At 43.1% G+C, this 23,278-nt stretch overlaps 1 protein-coding gene across 2 annotated transcripts in view; it reads right to left on the reverse strand.

The window, feature by feature from the left end:
• GNA14 (G protein subunit alpha 14) overlaps positions 1–21,946 on the reverse strand; it is a 203,177-nt gene extending 181,231 nt beyond the window's left edge. The window contains exon 1 of one of the 2 annotated variants that reach the window (XM_005654507.3): positions 21,691–21,812. Coding sequence is in view for 1 of the 2 variants with exons in the window: in NM_001097518.1 (NP_001090987.1) it covers positions 21,691–21,814 (124 nt within the window). In the remaining variant the exon portion in view is untranslated. 2 annotated transcript variants of the gene reach the window in all.

The following is a 23,278-nucleotide window of genomic DNA, read 5'->3' on the forward strand; positions in this document are numbered from 1 at the left end:
GACCCCTGGCCTTGGAACTTCAATATGCTGTGGGTGAGGCCCTAAAAAACAAACAAACAAAAAAAAAACAAAAAACAAAAAAGACATTCTCTCCTAAAGTCCCAATTAACAAACGGAAATGGTGCACATCACATCCACCCACATTCCAATGATCAAAACTAAATATATGCCCATCCATTTCTCTGTCTCTGTCACACGGGGGTCAGCCAAACTACTCTGGGTCCTCAGTTCGTGGGGCATCTGGGTCCCACGTCTTGTCTTTGTGTTTTCAGTTTATTTCCTCAAGAAATTCTAAGACCCCATGCAGTTTAGTTTTGACAGAACTATGTCACATTCAAATAAACACAGTGAGGCAACTAACGCCTCTTTAATTTTCTAATTCTTTCTCAATCTTTACAAAATGCCAAAGGGGAGGTATTTTGTTAATTTTCAAAATATATTCTCAAAAGGTTCTCTCCTCATCACTGTTCCTCTAAGTATCTTCCACAGCAAAAATGTTCTCTGAAACCCTCCTGGTCTGAAACCTCCAAAAAAGCCCCCTGCCATATAGCCCATGGTTTTTCTCCCTGCCTTGCCTATTTCCCCACTTCAGTTCTATCTTATACATCAACTTGGCCTGCCTCGCTTCTTTAGCATTCTCTTGGCATCATCCACTGCCCAGATTCTCCCCATGGAGAGCTACCAGCTGACCTAGTAAAAAAGAGTCTTGTCCTCAAAGAAAGAGTCAGGGGTGGAAGACTGCAAATACTTTCACAATCATAATTTACTGTAAATGCCAAAAGCATTTAAAGTAACGGAAGCCAGCTTGCCTCCTAAATGGTTATAAACTTGGAAAGACCAGGGTGGGGGCAGAGGGTTAAAAGTCTAATTTAACTGAAAATCCACTTGCATTTGTCAATTGTACTCTTCTCTGTACCCACAGTTCTTGGCACAGATAGAGTTCTCTACTTCCTGTGGAATAAAGGCAAATGGATCTGTGGCTGAAGCAAATGTGACCAGAACACTATAATCCAATCTTGACCCAGTTAGAAACTGGACAGCCACTTGAATCCATCAGTCTCCAAATAAGCCATCAACTTTTAAAGAACAAACTCCCAGCACTTCTCAGAAAATTACCCCAAATTAATTGGGATATCAGGAGTAAATGATTTTTAAGCTATTAAAGGAGCAATAATCTTGAGGAACATTTATTTATGGTCTAGAAAATTACAAGTGTCATCTCTCTTTTTCTCTTTGGTTAAGTACCACTGATTTGGCAAGGCCCTGATCAGGTCTCCGAGCTCCAGGAAAACTTTCCCAAGTCCAATCCTCAGGAAATAGTATTTTGGGCTCTTTCCTCACCAAGCCCTTAGCCTGCACTTCATCCAGCTATAGACCATTCCATGTCAGATCCTTCATCCAAGCAGGATGACCAAGAAGGAGCCAAGTCCACACTCTTCCTCTTCCCAAGTCTCTTCACCAACCTACCAGCATATACAGTCTTCATGCAGCACATTCCCCAACCAATGCTCAGGGCTGAAAATGTAGTATGTAAAAGTATGTATTTTATTGCATATTATATAGACACATGATTTTATATATGTGTGTGTATATACATATTTATTTAAATTATGAGTGAAGAACTGTATCATATCCACAGCTTCATTTTGCATGCAAGCCCTCCAAGTACAAGAGAATCATCAGTTCTTTTGCTCGTATTTTGATTTTATATCAGAGAGAGCTCAGAGTATAAAAGATAATGTGGAGTCATGGAGTTCCTGTCGTGGTGCAGCAGAAATGAATCGACTAGGAACCATGAGGTTGTGGGTTCGATCCCTGGTCTCCCTCAGTAGATTAAGAATCTGGCATTGCCGTGAGCTATAGATGTAGGCCAGCAGCTGTAAATCCAATTAGACCCCTAGCCTGGAAACCTCCATATGCTGTGGGTGCAGGCCTAAAAGCAAATAAATAAATAAATAAATAAATAAATAAATAAATGTGGAGTCAAAGGAGAAAGCAAGATCTCTTATTTCATTGAGTAATGCAGCTATTTTTTATCTTGTCCTTGGAACCAAGATAAGTTTGGTTTATGGTATATGTGGAACAGAGCCTGCCTGAAATCTCATAGTTCCTGGCCACAGAGTAAGATGGGCAGTACCAATCTGTAGTATTTATGCTAGGATGTTAAGTCTGGTATGTCAGGACTTATCAACCCAGACACTCCACAACACGATAAAATGTGCTGTGCAGTGTTCACAGAATAGTAATGTAGAATGGAAACATAATTCATGTAAGAGATCAAGGACATCAACATTCTGGATTATTTATAAGTAACTGGTCCGTGAAGGTGACTCTTCCTAAATTCACATGGCTTGGTCATGGCCTATGCAGGGGTAGAACTATGCAAAGTCTAGTTATAGTCAAAATATTTAACCATGCTTATGGTGTGGCATGCGCGCTGACCAATCAGAACAGTTCCACTCTAGTGGCTGGAGTGGAGCCAAGGAAGCTAATCACCATGTGAGGCATTACTTATCAGTTGCTAAGTAGAGGGAGATGTGGACTATTCTGAAGGTGAGGCCCTGATGACTAGGTTGACAACATCAAGGGGAGGGGGCACATGGCTAATGGCTATTTACCAGCTGGGATAAGAATATTTCAATATTTAACACCTGTACCGGCATGCATGCTCACCATGTGATTACCAGTGCTGGTTACAGCTCTTTCCCAAGCACAGGACCAAATCTTCTAGCAGTAAAGGGAAAATACTTCTTGATCTTAGTCATGACCACTGGCCCTGTCACTTATATCACTATTCAGAGCTAAGCATATCCTTATTCTGGGGAAAAAAGTCAAGAGTCAGCACCCCGGTGAAACAATAACTCTACTTTCAGTTCTCTGTCAAGGTCCTATCTTCAAAATATTTAAGATGAAGAGAATAAATCTCCCTAGCCTCCATTTTAATCCTGATGTCTACATCCATATAGACATTAATCTGAAAATGTGCAAAACCAGAACTACTGATTCCCTATCCCCTTCCCTCCTGCCAAACCCACCTCCCCCTTACTCTCATCCATCTCAGTAAATGAGATGGCCACTGGCCCTGGTGTTCAAGCCCCAAACCAGGGATCACCCAAATCTGTCCTTGATACCCCTAGGCCATATATCAACACATCCAATCAATTCTATCTTCAACACGTACATGAAATGTAACTGATTTAGTCAATTTGCATCATTCCCGTGCTAGTCAAGTCACCTTGACCTGTCACCTAGATGATTTCATGACGTCTTGGCTGGTCCTCTTGCTTCCAACTCTTACCAAATACAGTCTCTCCTCTGTTCAGCAGCCTGAGTTTTCTTTTTAAAAAGAAAATTGGGGATTTCCCACTGTGGCTCAGCAGTAAAAGACCCGACTAGTATCCATGATGATGGGGGTTCGATCCCTGGCCTCGCTCAGAGGGTTAAGGGTCCAGCATTGCCATGAGCTGTGGGGTAGGTCCATTTTTGCTGTGGCTGTGGCACTGGCCCACAGCTACAGCTCTGATTCTACCCCTAGCCTGGGAACTTCCATATGTCATGGATGCAGCCCTAAAAAGACACACACACATACACACACACAAAAATACAGTCAAATTCCTGCCCTCTGCTCAGCACTGCTCTCCCTTGGTCTCCCACAGCAATTAACCTAAAATCCAAACTCCTGCTTCCCAACCATGCTTCCTGTTGTACCTTCTCTCAATCAACTCAATGCCATTAGCTCTTCCTCAAACTCACTGAGCCCATTTCCACCTCAGGCTGTCTCCCCAGCCTAGAAGGCTCCATCTCTCCCAGGCTCCTGTTCTCTGAGGCTTCATGTCAATGGCCCCATGTCTCAACCTGATCTCCCCTCAAGAGTCACCTCCTCAGAGAAGTCTTCCTATCAAAACTAGACCCACAGATCCCCCAGGCCTCCACTCTCTAACTCTGATTTATTTTTCTTCATGTTACTTGCTTAACCTAAACCTTAAACTTAAACCCATCTATGTAGCGTCCCACTACAGTGTAAGCACCAGCAGGGCAGAAGCTTTGAATTGTTCTTGTCTCAATCCCAGAGGCCTGGAACAGGGGCTGGTCCACAGTAAGCTCCCAAATATTTGTGGAACAATAATTGATTATTATTATTATTTTTTTTTAACTGACCAGAGCATAGGAGTTTTCTGAAAATCCCTCTTTGGTATGCACACACTATGTTGACATCACATTGCCTTTTTGAGTCTTAAAGAATTTTTTCACTGTGAAACTCTTATCCTAGAACGCATTCCTCATGCTCCTTAAGCAGGGTAGAAACAAGTTATCTCATAGTAATAAGCCCCTTAGGGAGTACAGGTGCTTCTCATCACAGATCCCTAGAATTTCAGAGGTTTTGGTGATCCTCCATCATCAATGCTTTATTTTATCGGCTCTGGCAAGAGTTCAGAGCTGTGCTGTCCAATATGGCAGCCACTAGCTACATGTGGCCACTGAACATATAAAATGTGGATAATCTGGAGTTCCTGTCATGGTGCAGCGGAAATGAATCTGACTAGGAACCATGAGGTTGCAGGTTTGATCCCTGGCCTTGCTCAGTGAGTTGAAGATCTGGCGTTGCCATGAGATGTGATGTAGGTCACAGACATGGCTCGGATCTGGCGTTGCTGTGGCTCTGGAGTAGGCTGGCAGCTGTAGCTCTGCTTGGACCCCTAGCCTGGGAACCTCCATATGCCACAGGTGCAGCCCTAAAAAGACAAAAGACAAAAAAAAATGTGGATAATCCAAACTGAGATGTGCTGCAATAAACATCATTTCAAAGATTTAATATAAAAAATATATCTGATACATTTTATTGATCACATACATGTTGAATGGATCTATTGTGGCATTTTATACAAAATATATTTTAAAATTCATTTCACCTGTTTCTTTCCACTTTTTTAAAAAATGTAACCACTCAAAAATTTCAAATTACACATATGGCTCACATTTGCAACTCACATTCTGTTCCATTCAAGACCACTGGTGAGATTGGATGACTTGCCCAAAGGCCCCACTGCACTGTAATGGAAAACCCAGAAGCACATGCCAGACTCCTGTCTCCACTCTAACTCCCCTCTGCTCCCCAACTCAGTCATGGATACCCTACAGTGATTCTTTACCAGGAGCAGGAGAGAAGAAAAGACCTAAGAAAAGTGAGGAATCCATGGACTCAAACTACCCAGTCAATCAAATCTCAGCTTCACATCTAGCAGTGAGTGACTTTAGGAAACTCATTTAAATCATTCTATTTTTTTTCCTGCCACACCCATGGCATATGCAAGTTCCCGGGCCAGGGATCAAATTCAAGCCACAGCAGCAACCAATGTCACAGCTGCAGCAACAGCAGATCCTTAACCAATTTCACTGGGCCAGGGAAGGAATCCTCACCACCTCAGAGACAACACTGGATCCTCAACCCACTGTGCCACAATGGGAACTCCTCCTTTAATCATTCTTTACTCTCAGTTTCCTCATCTGTAAAATGGAAAAAGTATATTGCATTCTTCAATAAGTTTTAAGGATGAAATTAATCTACAGATATAAAACTCTTGGAATTATATCTGACATATAAGCAGTGTTATAAGTTTACTGCCATTATTTTTCATTAAATGTTCATATAAGTAAACTGAAGGCTAGAAAATTTTTGGCTAATGACAAAGAAGGTTAATCAGGGGTCATTTTAATTTATTTGTTTACTTATTTATTTTGTATACTATATCCTCATGACTTATTTTATATCTGGAAACATATATCTTTGTACCCCCCTTTCACCCATTTCACTCACCCCCTAGGAGTCATTATTATGTCAACAGACATTTCTATAATCAGAAATTTTGGTAAGATTACCAATTCTTCACATTTCTGTCCCTGACAAAACTGTTCTGATACACTGAGATTACTGCACATGTTAAGTTTCACGTTACATGAAAATTCAACACAGTCAGAGAGCAAAGGAATATGAAGAACTATTTCTGCCACTTGTCACCCAGGCAAACAGCAACCAGATAGTATTTACTCAGTTATGCTGCAGGCAGATGATAAGCACACACACACACACAGAGTCAGTTTCTGGCCTGAGTTATCAAGGTAACCAAGATTTCCACTATTGCTGAAGAGTCACAGAACTCAGAGGTGGGAAAATTTAGAGACTGCTGAATCCAGGCTCTTCATTTTGCCACTAAGTAGCCTCCGTGCCTTTATGACCTGCCCAAGGTCACACTGCAAAACAGAAGCCATACTGGGACTCATATCAAAGATTTTGGCAATTCATCCACAAGGCTTTAGACAACATCCAGCTTTTTCAGATAGTTCAAGTTTCAAAGTATTAAAGGGAAAAAGCAATCCATTAAACAGAAAATATATCAAATGAAATAAGAGACATTTGGAATTCTGGGAAAAAAATAAATAACATTACTAATTATAGATCTACCAGAGATCATAATATAAATTAAGATATTCTTTGAGCTTTTTGAATAATAATTCAAAACAAAACCCTGTTTGGCCAACACAGTTCTCCTTAATGAGCAAGATGACTTCAAACAAATTTTAGATGCTCAGAATGAATGCTTTGACTAAATGAATGAATATATTTATGTTGGACAATAAGTTTTCTGGCCCTTTACTGGTTTGCACCAAAATATAATTATATTATAAATAGAATAGTTTTAATTCTCCTAAGGGCAAGTTCAAATTGCCTTGTAAGGCAAAATTATCAAGGTGGTGGTATGCATGTGCGTGTGTGCACAAGTTCTGTGTGTGTATGCACACGTACACACACAGAACAAACTGGCTTTATCAAGGCTATGCCTTTAGTGTCTAATCTTATCCTGGTGAGCTTATGTCAAATCAACCAAAGTCTCCTCCTCTTTTTTTCCACCTGTCTATCCCTGAAGACAGACACATCCTAGCTTATTAGGCAAGACACAAAGACTTCATTACCCTAAATGAACAGTTATTTGAAAATGGTCAGGGAAAGTTCCAGCAGCTTCCTCACGCATGAGCTATCTGTCTGCAATTCCACAGTGAAAAATACAAAGGCATAGAGTAGAGTGATTCAGTCAACTTTTAGACATTTTAGAACAAAGAATTAGCATTTAAACCTGCACACCTGCTCTGAAAGCTGGTGGAGTTTGGGGAAGGCTTATGGTTTGCAACAAGGGCTTTATATTTAATTCACTTTATTTCATCTTGTTCTTTAACTCATTCTGAAGTCACTTAATGTTTCCATTGAAAGGGAAGAAGTGTGTAAACGTTAGATGAATAAGAGAGGATATCCAAAGCAGAATATATTCAAGCTTTAGGAAACAACCTTATAGCGCACATCTCTTAAATCTGAGATAGGAGATTTTCTTAAAGTTCAGTGACAGTAAAAGGATCAGAAATGATGGTCACAAGCATCTGGAGAGCTTATAAAGCGTAGAATCTCTTCTACACAAATTTAGTAGTGAAATAACTAGCTGCCATTGCAAGCAGGAGTGGATACAGAACCCCATCAATTAAAATAAAGTGATTAAAAGAGGAGAGTTTGAGGAGTTCCCTTGTGGCAAAGCAGGTAAGGGATCTGGCGTTGCCACTGCACTGGCTTGTGTTGCTGCTGTGGCACAGGTTCTATCTCTGGCCTGGAAAATTGCACCTGCCACAGGCACAGCTGAAAAAAAACAAAAGGGTTTTTAAATGGCAAAAAAAATTGGAATAAAGACATAAATTATGCTTTGGGTTGTAAGAAAAAGTATAGGCTTGAAAAATTGTCCTCACTTTTAGGCTGAGATTGTAAATTTTCTCTTTTTGTTGGGTTGATCATTGCAAGCCATAAGAGGTGAAACAGTAAGACACAAATCATACATATAGAAATAATACTCCTAGGTTAAATTAGTCATGGTGGGAGTTCCCGTTGTGGTTCAGCAGTTACAAACCCAACTAGTAACCATGAAGACTCGAGGTGGCTCCCTAGCCTCACTTAGTGGGTTAAGGATCTGGCACTGCCATGAGCTGTGATATAGGTCACAGACATGGCTCAGATCTGGTGTTGCTATGGCTGTGGTGTAGGCTAGCGGCTATATCTCCTATTGGACCCCTGGCCTGAGAACTTCCATATGCTGTGACTGAGGCCCTAAAAAGGTTAAAGAAAAAGAATAAGCATGGCAACCATGAGCAGCACTGAGGTTCTTTGATGCCATTGTTATTTAAATATTTAGTCTGATATTAAGTAATGTGACCATTAGAGTTATGATTAAGTTATAGGAGAGAGTAGTATAAATGATTATATGATTTGATTACATTTAGGAGAAGCATCTTATTTATTTACATTTAGAGACAGTATTTAATTGTTTAAAGAGATAATATTAATTTAATCTAAAACTTTAGGTTTATGAGATCACTGGAGTTACTTAAACGCTTAGTTTTTTTCTTGCCAGCTTTGTCAGGTTTGATATATTTGAGGATACTTGGGTTTTTTAAATGTGTAAATAGGTTTTTAAGTGTTTGAGGAAAATATAATCATTGATTTCACTGAATTAATAAATAGAGTTAACTTAGTAAATTAAGAACTAATCAAAGAATTAAGTGAAAGGCATGATAATTTTTATACACAAAATTACCAGATGTTTAAAAACTGAAGCAAACATTAAAGACTTAGGAAAACTAGGCTTTTACATTTCTCAGCTTTAATAAACTCAATTATCAAGTAAAACAAGCAACTTTAAAAGTTTATTTGCTCACAGAAAAACCCCTATCAAATACCTGGCAAGTCAACTGCAGAAAATCCAAGTATGTCATATAGCTCTAGTATGCTAGGAGAATGAGACCCAGATATAGCACTGCCTTCCAGCTGGGCCACATCTGCATCATGTTAGGTATTAGCTTCCCCCCCCCCCCAAACATGTTACATTCTGACCTTTCTGCCTTAGAATTGCATATGATTGGGAGGGAACTCCCAGATAAATTGAGAGATAAAAAGCTGAGTGCAAAACAGACAGAACATGTAATATTTTATTAGCTAGGATAGTTTAGCTGCTATTGAAAAAGTGTCTTACTATTTCTAGCTCAGGGCTACTAGGGCACCTTCATGGTGTCAGCAATATAGGCCTTTTCTACCTTGTGGGTTTTTCATCCTCAATACCTAACTTCCATCTTAAGGGAAAAGATGCTTGTTCTAAATCCTAGCACCACATCAGCATCCTTCTCCAGCAGAGAAGAAAGCTCCTTTCCTTTTAAGGTCACAACTCAGAAACTGCCTATCTGACCACAGTTTATATCCCATGGGCTATAAACTTAGTTAAATGGCCAAACCTAGCAGCAGGCAAGCTGAGACGTGCCATCTTTATCTTGGTGTCATGTGCCAAGATATTACGTTATTACAGAAGGAATAACAAAGATATTCAGAAAGCTGCTAGCAGTTTCTGCTACAAATATGCCGCTTTTTAAGCAAAAAAAAATTTAATATTCAGTGTTCACTTTTGTGAATTAGAAAATATGAAAATTTAGGAAATAAGATACACACAATAAGTCATGTTCCAGAACATCAGCCCACAGTCCAATGTCAGTGTGTAATGAAGTTTCCATTCGTCCAAAAGTGAAAATTTAATCTGAATACTGCATCAGTGATAAATATATCTTTATTCAGTTTAAAGTATCCAGTATTAAGAATAAGCCCTTTCCACTATTTCAAGTCAAAATATCCTTTCTTTTATGCAATAACATCGATACTAAATGGCAGTATATTTGTTCTTTTGGCAAGTGTTCCTGGAACACCCAGGCACTATAGAAGATCTTGAGTATTCACTGGTTCTAACAGTCCTTACACTTAGCAAATTTAGTCTGGAAGGGAAAATAGTGAATAACGTATGAAAAATGATGATGGTATTACTTTAAAAAAGAAATGTAGAATAGGCTATAGGAGAATATTCTGGGGGGACTTAATTTAGACCAGGGAGTCAGTGGAGGCTTCTAGGAGGAAGGGATTTGTAAGATCACTCTGAAATGCATAGCAGTTAGCTAGAAGACCAATAAGGACACGCGTTGGTAGCAGAGGATTGGCACGTGCAGACACCTAAAAAAGAAATATCTGGTCCACTGAAGATCCATGGTAAGAGACCCTACAGCCAGAAGGGAGTGACCTCAGGAAATAATGGGAGGGGAATGGCAGATAGAGGGTCTTACAGGCCATGCAAAGATTTGAGATTTGCATCCAAAGGCAATGGGAAGACAGAAAAAGGTCTTGAGCAGGAAGACAACCACCCAATTTACATTTTTAAAAGTTACTCTGGCTGCAGTGTGGAGATGGACTCAGGGCTGGGGAGCAGTAGATGGTGAAGTAATCCAGACAGGAGCTGGGACAAATGGGATGGCAAGGAGTGTACTCAGTAGAGATGTAGCCTTTTGAAGTAGATTTCGGTGAGATGTCAGCTTTGGGAGACAGAAACAGGACCAGGATTCAGAATCAGGGCTCTGGAGTCAGACTGCCTGGGTTAAACCCTGGCTGGTGAACCTTGCTTTGAGGTCTCAGTTTCCTCATCCATAAAATGGACACAACATCATAACTGCACTTCTAAGCATGGTGAGAAACAAATGCGATCCTTTATTTTAAGCGCCTAAAATGATGATTGGATGTATAAATGTTAATGTTTTATTAGTAGTATTCCATTCCTGTTAGTTATAGTAGCTAAAAAAAGACTGGATTCTCGTTTGAGCACTGGGGTGGATGGGGTACCATGTGTTGAGATAACAAAGGCAGGTGAAAATGCACAAGTCAGGAAAAGGAGAAGCCCCTTCAGTTTGGTTCAGTGTCCATTTTAGCTATGTTAAGAAAAGGAGTTGTTAAATGTGTCTAATGTCACTTTTTTAATTGCTTTTTTTTTTTGGCTGCGTCATGGCATGCAGAAGTTCCCGGCTAGGGGTCAAGCCCAAGCTATAGCAGTGACAATGTCAAATCCTTAACCACTAGGCCACCAGAGAACTCCTTTTAATTACTTTTTAGATGAAGATACTAAAATATTGTTAACATTCTCATTTGGTAATTTTTTTAAAAATCCTTTCCCAAATTTAAAAAAAAAAACTCAAAATTACAAAATCTGAAAACCGCTATTTTAAATGTTAACACCAATTACAAAGGTTTACATCAACAGAAGCAACATTTTAAATGTGAAGCATATAATGTCTTTCCACTTGAAATATCCCCGTTTAGTGTAGTATCAGATGATTATTTCTGCTAGCTGCACAGAAAGGGGTCATTTTCCAAGAAATTTGCCCAGGTTATGATGTGGCTCCTAGCACATCAAAGTAGATCTTCAACCTCCAAGGATTTAAGTTGTTGTAATGACTTTTATTCTCTTAGGGCTTCCAAATTTCATATTCATAAAATTAACTGTGAGATGAGCCTTCAAAATCATGAAGCCTACCTATTATTTTACAGACAGAACTACTACATAATTACAAAAGTTACAGAAAGACCAAGATAATTACAATTTTACTTCAAATTATTTCAGAATCAATAGAGAAGAACAATAGCAAATTTATCAAAAGTTCTGTTTATATATCAAAATCTTACGTGCCATTATTAGGAAAAGTATGGAAATACACAGAATAGATTTTCTAAATATCATTTAATTTCTAGGATCCAGACTCAATTTCTTCTTGTGACACCACTAACCCAAGTATAAATACATATTCAAATGAATAGCCAAGATCCTGGACATGTAAAAAACCAGTTCTGGAATGTTCTAATTTGCCTATTTTCAAGGCTAACTCAAGTCTGTCTTCTGTATGTCAATGTCCCTACAGCACCCCAAACAAAAGTGACCTCCTGCTCCTATAAAGAATTCACACTACTACTCATCTGGTATTTCATAGAAACCACTATGGAGAGAGAAACATACGTATTTATTCAACCACTGTTTAAACTAGGCTCTCTGCTCAGCACTGTGGGTTCAATGGTGAGCAACACCATCATAGAGTTCAAGGTCTCATGTGAAACTGTTCCTAGACTCAACCAATTGCCTGGAGGTGTCCATCCACAATTACTCAAACATTGGAGCAAACAGTAGCAACACTGATGCTCTCACAACATTCAGATGCTCTGACCTTCTTCAACTTCTTTATATATCACAGGCCCATGAATCCAGGAAGTAACTCTTTTCAGAGTTTCATAGAATAAAGTTATTTGAACTCAGTGGGGTGATGGCAACACACCTGAGGTTTCTTCTCCAATCTATTTCCAGCATTTAAATTATCTTTATGAAAATGAATTCTTTGTCAATAACTGGGGCAGTTTTGCTTTTGCTTTATTTTAAATTGGTAGTATTACAGGGAAAAAGGGAAAAAAATAACTTATCTTTGATTCTGAGATTTACTGCTGCACAAATTGACACTTTGAAGACTTTAAAGATCAAGATGGTTTTGCATTGAGTGTATGTTTCTACGGTGGTAGTAAATGAAAATCTGTCTTCAAATCAAATGGCTTTTTTTTTTTTTTTTTTTTTTGGTCTTTTTAGGGCCACACCTGTGGCATTGGAAGTTCCCAGGTTGTAGCTGCTGGCCTACGCCACAGGCACACCAGATCAGAGCTGCATCTTTGACCTACACATAGCTCATGGCAACAACCAGATCCTTAACCCACTGAGTGAGGCCAGGGATAAAATCCGAGTCCTCATAGATACTAGTTGGGTTCATTACCACCAAGCTACCATGGGACCTCCCCAAATCAATGGCCTATAGTAGAATCTATGTTGCCTTATAAATGAAATTCAACATGAAGACTCAGAGTGAGCTAATGAAAGAATGGGCTGGCAACTAAAAGCCTGGGCTCCTCACTGTGGCTTACTGTCAACCAGCTCCTGACACTGAGCCCTGTGACATCTATCAGTCTCTCCTTCAGGCCTCCATCCATAAAATAAAAGTTTGCCCTTGTGTTTTCTCAAACTCTGTGGTAAAGGACCAGTTTTTAAATTGTTCCCATTCAGTTGCAAACTGTTACATCAATGAAATACAATAAAAATAACTTCTGATGCCACAGCAATGTTAAACTGTTATAAATGTATCCAGGATTTCCCACTGTGGTGCAGCAGGTAAAGGATCTGGCATTGTCTCTACAGTGGCTCAGGCTGTTACTAAGGTAAAGGTTGGTAGCTGTGGCATAACTGAGGCTCGGATTCCACCTCTCACCGGGAAACTTCCATGTGCTGTGGGTATGGCAAAAAAAAAAAAAAAATTCTAGACACTTACTCCCAATTTCTGTAGTTGTCTCAAATGCACACTGCATTTTGAGTGGCATTGACTTGGATGACTAGGATTTAGACCACTAAGTACATTAGATGATGATTCTGCAAATGGTTTACCACCTTCGTGTATTTCACTACTTTTAGCAGTACAATTAACTTGTATTTATAGTAGTTAAACAACAGAAACAAACATTCTCAGGTGAGTTAATCAAAACGAAGGTGTTATTTGTGGCAGGTTCGAGAGAGCAGTGGCATCATTAATCCATCTGTGAGTCACTGACAACTTTCAAACAAAATAATAAAGGATAAATGTCTCTTTTCCTCTCATTCATTAAAAAAAGAACAAAATATGAGAATGTATAAGTTACTTAGAAAAAAACTAAAACTTGACAACCAAAAATATTACCCTTCAGATAGAAATACCAACCAATGTTCCATAGAGGGTGAACTTTCCAAGATCAGATTGCAATATAACAGCTCATGCTAAAATACGCTTCCTCCACACCACTTGGTCCATAAGAGAAAGATTACTTAATGATTATTGGCTATAAAACCATTGAAATTTACAGGAGCACAACTTTTGGAGTCATGCATCAAAGTGCAATGGTCCACATAAAATGCACATACTTGCTTTTTTAAGGACTCTAGCCAAGGTAAGATGTGTAGATATGTGTGTCAGCTTTTCCTCTTTGCCCTCCAACCTGACCCTTGGGGACCATGGCTAAACAATCCACTGAGATTACCCAGCTCACACTCTGAAGACCCTTCATCAAGTTGATGAGGAAGAGACTGCTTTGACTTCAAGAAATTGAACACCCCCTAGGCAGGTCAATCCTAGGGGGTCTCCTGGATATCTGCTGAAAGATAAGGACAACCGCCTTAGAGCTTAGGGTGGCAATCAGAGGATGGCCAGTCCTGAGCTCCAGGCCAATGCTAGAAGTCAGGTTCTCCAACATGAGTGTCTATCAGGATCACCTGAAGGGCTTGTTAATCTTTGGATTGCCCACCCCACTGTAGAATTTCTGACTCAGAAAGCCATGATGGGGACTGAGAGCTTGCATTTCTAACAAGTTCCCAGAGGTGCTGAGGCTGCTGATCCTGAGAACACACTTTGAGAACCACTGGTATAAACCATCTGATGACAAAACTGCAAAGACCTCAGAGGTCATTTGATCCAAATCTTTAACTTTACAGGTGAGGACCCTGGGGTTCAAAGGGGAATGTCCTGAGCATGGTCATATATCCACTCCTCAGAGGATGGAAGGAAGGGAGGGAGGGAGGAAGTAAAAAAGCAAAGAGGAAGGGAGAAAAGGAAGGAAGGTAAAAAGAAAGGAAGAAAGAAAGAAAATACTCATTTCCAGAGCCTTAATGCACTATTGGCTTCATGATTCTACAGTGTGAGCACAGGTCCCTGCTCTCTGAGAAGGGGCACCAGCAGGGATTTCACGCCGTTGTCTGTCCTGTCTGCATGCCCTCCAGGAGCTACATGTTAGTTCTATCAGTAATCTTGGAACATCAGGCAAATGACCTGGGCCCAGACAAGGGGCTGGCAGCACAACGGCCGCTATCTCTTGCCTAGATTTTAAACTCACAAAGTTTGGCTCCAGAGAGCATGCTCTCACCACAATGCCATGCTGCCTCTCCCCACAATCAGATGGTTTTGCAAAGTGACACAAAGTTGCAGGAGACAGTCACAGTTGATTTGCAGCACTCATGTAGAGCATCCAGCATGGCCTCAGCCACTCTCCGGGTGACAGGTCTCTGGCTGTGAGCTTGGCAGTCTGGTCTGTTCCCAGTGTCCAGACTCTCTTGGATCCTGCCCTTTGGCTTAGCCTGCCCTCCAACTCCAATTCCCATCAATTCTATGAGCTTCCTGCTTCCCCTCCAATAAATTATTTCTCTGCTTAAATGGCCTGCAACCCAGAGCCCTGACCAATATGATAAGCCATTAATTTACCCACGGGGAGAGAGCCAAAACTGTAACCAAAGATGGGGCTCCGTAGAGGCTTCTGCCTGACTCCTACCTTTAGGGCCCTGGGACTTGCTCTAGTGCACTTCCAGCTCCTTTGACACTGTTTGCAGCAAGGCTGCTGACCTTGCAGGGAGCCGAGCCCCAGGCCATCTGTGTTCAGATAAAGCCATGTCTGTGCTGTGCCTCCCAGACTAAACTGATTGATCTAGGAGCACAGCCTCATCAGGCCTTAGAAGCTCATGAGAGGGACAAGAAAGGCCCAGAGAGTCCCAGAGCTTGAAAGGGAATGGCGTCAATGGCTGTGCCCTAGAGAAGGACCCTGGAAATGCCCCGGCACTTGCTTCCCCAGTTTTTAATATTCAGTTTTTTTCATTTCATTGGTAACAGTCCATCCCCCACAAGTCCCCTTTTTGTAGGAATTTCAACCTCTGGCATAACAGAGGTTGAAACATTTAGTAACATAATAGTTTTGCTCCACTGACTCACTGAAAACCTCTCTCTGCCTTCTCCATCCTGCCAGCTCTCTCTCCCTGCAGCCCCACCCTTGAGAGTTCTTACAAGGAGCTTTTGTGATTCAGGTATCATGGAAAAAGAGAAAACAAAAGGTGATACGGATTGGAAAGCATCTTTTTTTTTTGAGTGTTTTTCTTTCTTTCTTTCTTTTTTTTTTTTTTTTTTTTTGTCTTTTTGCCTTTTCTAGGGCTGCTCCCATGGCATATGGAGGTTCCCAGGCTAGGGGTCTAATCGGAGCTGTAGCCGCCGGCCTAGGCCAGAGCCACAGCAACGCAGGATCCAAGCCGTGTCTGCAACCTACACCACAGCTCACGGCAACGCCAGATCCTTAACCTACTGAGCAAGGCCAGGGATCGAACCCACAATCCCATGGTTCCTAGTTGGATTCGTTAACCACTGAGCCAGAAGGGGAACTCCTGGAAGCCATCTTTAAAGAAAAAAAAAAAAAAGTCTGTTTAGATCTTTCCATTATTTTTTTTTTCTTTTGTCTTTTTGCCTTTTCTAGGGCCACTCCCGTGGCATATGGACATTCCCAGACTAGGGGTCTAATCAGAGCCGTAGCCCCCGGCCTACACCAGAGCCACAGCAACTCGGGATCTGAGCTGTGTCTGCAACCTACACCACAGCTCATGGCAACACCGGATCCATAACCCACTGAGCAAGGCCAGGGATCGAACCCGTAACCTTATGGTTTCTAGTCGGATTCGTTAACCACTGCACCATGACAGGAACTCCATAGATCTTCCCATCATTTTTTGACTGGGTTGTTCTGTTGTTGAGTTGCATAAGGGCTAAGACTTTTTTTTTTTTTTACATTATTTTTCACCCAACTCCATTGTTAGATTTTTCCATCCTCTATCTGCTTACAACACTGCAGCCTCAAAACTTTCATCCTTTAACTCCGTGCTTTAGAAATGTGGTTCTTTGGGTACTTAAGATACTGGTGACTGATTTGAATCAGAGGATATCTTTGTTTCAAATGTCTTTAACATCTAAGAAGAAAAAGTGGAGTTCTTTCCTCCTCTCTTTCGGGCCAAGACCCTGAAGTGAAATGGCTGATTCCCAGACTGGGAAGAGTGGTTCCAGATAAGCCTGGAGAATGGAGGTATGACTGAAGGTAAGGAAGCGTTCCAAAAAGGATAGGGGCACGTCTCGGTGACACAACAACTACTATGTACATCAGGTACAATTTGAGCACCAAAATGACGCAAGTTAAAAACCATTGACACAATATTGTTAATCAACAATACTTAAATACAACAAGTTAGAAAGAAAAACATCAGGAGTTCCTGTCGTGGCTCAGTGGAAATGAATCTGACTAGTACCCATGAGGACGCAGGTTCGATCCCCGGCCTCACTCAGTAGGTTAGGGATCCAATATTTCAGTACGCTGTGAACTGTGGTGTAGTTCACAGACCTGGCTAAGATCCTGCATTGCTGTGGCTGTAGCGTAGGCTGGCACCTGCAGCTCCAATTCGACCCCTAGCCTGGGAACTTCCATATGCTGCAGGTGCAGCCTGAAATAGGAAACAACAACAACAACAACGAAAAATTGGTCTGTACAGCAGACACTGACAGAACACTGTAAATCAACTATACTTTAATTTTTAAAAAACTGAAAATCAGTAAATCTCACAACACAGTAAGTATACATGAGTTTATACGGATAATAAAAAAAGAGGAAGGCTCTTACAGGAGAATGGGTGGTGCCAATAGGTCAATGAGGGGAGGGCGCGAGGTGGAAAATCATTTTGTAGCCATTAAGCACTTCATGCTCTGCCTGTACCACCTCCTGACTTCTCTGAAGCGTTCATGTTCATCTTTCTCAAGACAGTTCTGTGTGAACAAGCACCTCGGGCTTAGCTCTTGGAAGCTCCCAGGTGCTCAGCTCTGAGCCTGGACCTTTAGACTGAACTAGGCCAAGGAGAAGGAATATGGGCATATTTTCCATTTTGCTCCTTTGCCTCCTCAAGGAGCCAGAAAATTCTGTCACTTTCTTCTGAGAAACCCCCACTATTTGCACCATTTCCTCTAATAGACTTCCAGCCCAGGAACATGAGAGCTAGTTCTGAAATGGCACTGTGTTATAAGCAATGCAGCACAACTTGTGGGAACACAGATTTTTCACCTCTTTAGCATAAGGAGGGCAAGAGATTTTAAAAGTCAGCTTAAGGCTCAGAAAACAGTCCAAGAAAATCAAAGCAAAACATTTCCTTAAAAGTATGGTCAGGACAATTTAGACAAACTCCTAGTGACCTCCAAATGGTCAACTAAAAGGGAAATGACACCCTACCAGTGGCAAAAAAGGCTCAAAACAGAGCAATGCTAGCTGGCATTTACCACTGACAGTGAGAAGTTAGACCACAGTTAAGAAAAGGCAGAGTCAGGTTTGAACCCAAGCAAACAGGCCTAAGAACCTATGTTTTTAATCCCTGTACCAGCATAAGGTAAATGCCAATTTCTCAGTTAACATTCCTTCCAGACAGTTCCAACAGGAGGCCTCACCCCAAAGTAAGCTATCAGAGTTGCTGGAGACACTCAAGCAACACTTCCCAAAGCCTCATTCAAGACCAAAAATCAATACAAGATCACATTTCTTTCCATTTAATTGCTATTGTCCAGACACTTTCTTCCTACACTGAGTGAGGCTCATCACAGTCCTTATCAGAATTCTTTTGTCCTACTTTTAGCTGAGGAACAGATGAGGAACTTCTCTCAACTAAATTCACTCATCTCCTTCCACTGAGGGTACCACACTGACATCTTATGAAAACTAGCCCCAAATGGACAGTAGCTCTGATCCTTTCCTGTGGACGCTGACCCATGCTTTTATTAAGCACAAAGAGGATAATGGCCCACGGAATACACTTTGGAAACATCCCTCAAGTCATTTCGTTGCAACAGTGTGCTTCCTTGTGAAAGAGTTGGTGGCTTTCCAGATCATCTCATGCTCCCCACATAATCCTCAACTCCCATTTGCAAAATGGAGTTTTCATCTGAGGTATCCGGGCAGTGGTTCATCTAATGCACTCATTATACAGGCTCAGGTGATTTTTATTTTTCACTTAAATTTAATGACTTCAAACAAAACAGCATTCCACAATTCCTGTCTCTTCAGTGTCATCACCTCCTTCTCCATCTTAAGAACTACAATATGTCATTTGAAAAGATACATGCACCCCAACGTTCATTGCAGCACTATTTGCAATAGCCCAAACATGGAAGTAACCTACATGTCCACTGACAAAGGAATGGATAAAGACAATGTGGTACATATGAACAACAGAGTATTATTCAGCCATGCAAAGAATGAAATAGTGCAATTTGCAGCAACATGGACGGACCTAGAGATGATAATACTGAGTGAAGTCATAGAATGACAAATACATATCGCTTATATGTGGAATATAACAAAAATGATAAAAAAAAGAACTTATTAAAAAACAAAAACAAACTCAGAGATTTCAAAACCAATCTTATGGTTACCATAGGTGAAATCATTGCAGGGAGGCAAGAATTGGGAGGGTAGAAATAACATATAGACACTATTGTATAAAGTAGACAATTAATAAGAACCTACTGTATAGCACAAGAAAATCTATTCAACTGTTTGTAATAACCTATATGGGAAAAAAGAATGGATATATTTTTATGTATGACTGATTCTCTTTGCTATACACCTGAAACTAATACAACACTCTAAGTCAATAACACTCCAATAAAGTTAAAGAAAGAAAGAACTTTAAGTGTGCCCTACTCCCATACAGAGTGAGGAAGAAACCAGAGGTTTCAAAGTCCATCCATGGGGTTTTGGACAGTTCCATGTGGTATGGAAACTTTCTAACAGTTTCTGAGTGACTAGCACTGAGATGGTGTACTAGTCACAGCTGAGCACAATGAAAAGGGGAGTCCCAGAGGTCTCAGTAGTGCCGCAAGGGACAGGAAGAGGGTGGCAGCAAGGGCCTGGAAGGCACAAAGAAGGATTCTTGATCACCAGGATTAAGTATGACTTCCAAGGCAAACTAGCTACTTACAAACATCCCTAGTCTAGTTTGAGTATAAATAATCTTACTCCAAAGAGGCTCATTACCAGTACGGTATGGCTCAGCTTACTGCTTAGTTTTCCATTTGTCAAGCTCCTGACATATTCCAGACACTGAACTTCACACACTGACACAAATCAAAGTATGTCACCATGAAAGAGGCATCAGCCTGTCCTCGCAAAGAAAAAGTATGCAGCTAAAGCCAAGCCTGCTTTGGGGTCTGGGGCAAGAGGACAAACGAGGGTCTGCATCGTTAGTTTAAGGGGACTCATAGAATCCTACTTTCTTGACAAATGTAGCTCTGTAACAAAATCAAAGGTCAGGTACAATGAGAATTCTCAGACCCCTCAGAGTTCAGGGCCAAGTGTGAAACAGCAGCTCCAGCCAATGGACAGAACCTCCTCCCCTCCCCACCGAGACACCATCTCTTCCCAGGGAGCCCTCTTGGGCATACCAGTAGACCCCTCAGCCCACATTTCCAGGCTCATCCACAACCCCAGCACAGCTGCCCTGCTGGGCAATCCACAGAGGTTGGGGTCTGCCCCCCTACTTCAACAGAGCAGGCTTGGGGCCTTTGGGCAGGAGATCTGGAGCACTGTGGGCAGTGTGCACTCTGGGTGGGCATTCCAGTCTCCCTGCAGACTCATAGCCCAGTGGGGAGGGGCACAGCCTGGGGAAGGCCTCTCCCTGTCCCCCTAAACCTAGGGAATGATTATAGAGGGTTTCCCTTGCCTGGGTCTGAATGTAATACTATTTTTCCATCCAGCCATATTCTTTCCTTGAAGCCTTATGGGAGGGTGGCTTCTTATATTAAAGATGAATAAACTGGTCTAAGAGAGGATTCCTGTCTGGAAGCAATGAAGAAAAAAAAAAAAGGTGAAATATTTGCAACTCTCTAGAAAGATTTAACAGCTAAATATCCTGGTCTGAAAGAAGATAAAGGTACACTTTCCTCAAACAGCCAATGGACTGAACAGGGTTCTGCAAGTCAGCAGAGGCAGGATCCTGCCCGACAGGATACACTGACTAACCTTAAGTTTCTCTTGATGTTTTTGAAAGTGGGTGTGCTACCCAGACCTGGGCAGAGGCTAAAAAATTAGCCCAACAAGAATTAGCCAGGGCCTCTGGGCCAATAGAGTCCCAACCCTAGGAACGAATGCACTCTGAGTCTGAGCTGAGCAAGGGAGGTTTGGGACTTTGACTAACAGAAAGGCCTCACTAAAGGGATGCCCCCAACCCCCACCCCCCGGAGGCCAGGGCAGAGGTGGTCACAGGCTGGAGAGTGGCTAGGGCTTGGGCTTCAAACCCACGACTGCCCGGTATCTGCTTTGCCTTTTCTCAGTCAGGGCAAGTTCGTCAATTTTCCGTCCTCCGTTTTTAATTCTCTAAATTGCGGGTATTATCTACCTCCAGCACCTCGCGACGATGCTTGTAAGAACTTAGCGCAGTTCTGCACTTGGTAAGCGCTTGATCGGCGGTACTTATTTAGACCTGAAAGTCCAAGAACCAGAGCTGGCGCTGAATACTAGACGTGGATCAAGCAGCTCCCCTCACCGACCCCCAACATCCGAAATAAAGTTCTGTAGAGGCTGTTCGAGCTGGGGGCGGAGAGGTGCGGTGGATGAGGCTTTAGAAAAAGCAAACCAGAACAGGTAGGGGAAAGCAGACAGAGTCAAATGCTAAGTCTAGTCCTGTTCGGGGGCAAGGATGGGGGAGCCTTCGAAAGTCGCCCAGCTGGAAGTGGAAAGCACGGGCGCCTATGGATACAACTTGCTCCCATCCGTGAGTCCCGGAGAGGAGGCGGAAGCCGCGCTGCACCCGGCTCGGCTCCCGATACTCCAGGCCGGGACCTGGGCGAGGGAAACAGCCGGGAGGGAAACGCCCAGGGCTCAGGGGTCGGGGAGACTCAGCCACTCACCCAACAACAGCAGCTTTAGCTCGCGGCGCGCGTCCTTCTTGTCCCGGCGAAGCTGCCGCTCGATCTCGGCGCTGATGCGCTGGGACTCCTTCTCCTCCGCGGACAGGCAGCAGCAGCCGGCCATGGCGCGCGCTGCGCCCGACGGGCGACGCGGTCTTGAGCGCCCCTTTGCTCCGCTGGCCGCTTGCCCCGCGGATCCCGGACGGCACCCGGGTTCGGAGAGTAAAAAAACGGGGGCCGAGTCGAATATCAGAGTAAAAGACCAGTACCCCTGGGCTCAATCCCTCGTAAAGGGTCGGCTGCGGGGCGGGGAACGAATCCGGAAACGCTGAGAACGCTCAAGTGCCCACACTCGCTCAGGGGAGGAGGAGGGCAAAGCGAGGGACAGCGTTATCGGCCCCCGGATGACTAGCGCGCCCCTTGGCAGTGGAGCTCGATGCGTAGTCTGGGAGCTCAGAGCGTTCGTGAGAAGTTGGGGCGTCGGTGCTGCGGTGAGAGAGAGATCTCCCGGGCCTCGGGGTGTCCCAGGCAGCCGGCAGGCACGGCGTGGGTTGGAGGCAAAGGTCCTGGCTGTCCCTTTCCTGCAAAGTTCTGAAAACCTCAGCAGAGACCGCAGCGTAAGACCAAGTGGAAAGGTTCCTGCTGGCGCTTGTAGCTCTAATTGGCAGAAGGAGGCGGAGCGTCTCGAACCCGCAGCCCTGGCGTCGGCCCGAGCTGGCCCTCGGGGCACGCCAAGCCGATGGCGCCTGTGGGACTAAAGGTGTGAGCAGGGAGCTGGGGCGCGGAGTCGGGAAGCCTCGATCTTGGGCATCAGCCCCCACACCTGCCTCCCTGGCGGTGGCGTCCCAGCGGGGGGAACCGCGCCGGCTGAGGCGGCAGAAATCAGCGCTCCTTGGCCTCCAGGCCCGGCTCCTTGTCCGGGTTCGGCTTCCGACAGGTGAATGAGGTTTGCCAACTCCCAGCCTCAACTCCTCGCAGCTGCAAGAGGAGTAAGACGAGAGTCCACAGCGAGACACAGCGCCTCAGGGACGAAGTTTAGCTCTCCCGGCAGACTTGAAATTGAGGCTGTCACACCAGCCTCAGCACCACGCACATCGCGGTTTCCTAGACGGCCTCCTACCGCTTCCCGGAGGCCGCAGCCCGGCTCGGCCTCGGCCAAAGCCCTTGGTCAGCTCGGCAGCCTGCCTGCGAGGTGCGGCTGGACCTGAGCCCGCTGGCGCTGCGCTCAGAAAAGCAGCTGCCCCTGGGTTCAGTTAAATAAGAGAAGTGTGAGAGCGGAGGATAAATATCCTCCTGGCCCCTTCCTACCAACCGGACGAGGAGGGCTGCAGATAGAGGAAATGAAAAACGGCTGGCTAGTTTGCATTTTATGATGGGAAAGACTCCTGCATTGTAAAGAGAGGGCTGACCAGTTTCCAGAAGCACCTGGCATGTTCCCTGCACCAGCCCTGAAGCCTGACAGCTGCCTTACAAAGGTGTGTGTCCACATAGCCACATTGGCCTGGCTCCTGGAACCTCCGGATCTCATTTGAGCTGCATTAATAAAAACTTAAAAATTAAAAAGCACCTCTTTGTAGTCAAATGGCAC

The sequence above is a fragment of the Sus scrofa genome, chromosome 1 (genome assembly GCF_000003025.6).
Source record: "Sus scrofa isolate TJ Tabasco breed Duroc chromosome 1, Sscrofa11.1, whole genome shotgun sequence".
NCBI lineage: Eukaryota > Metazoa > Chordata > Mammalia > Artiodactyla > Suidae > Sus > Sus scrofa.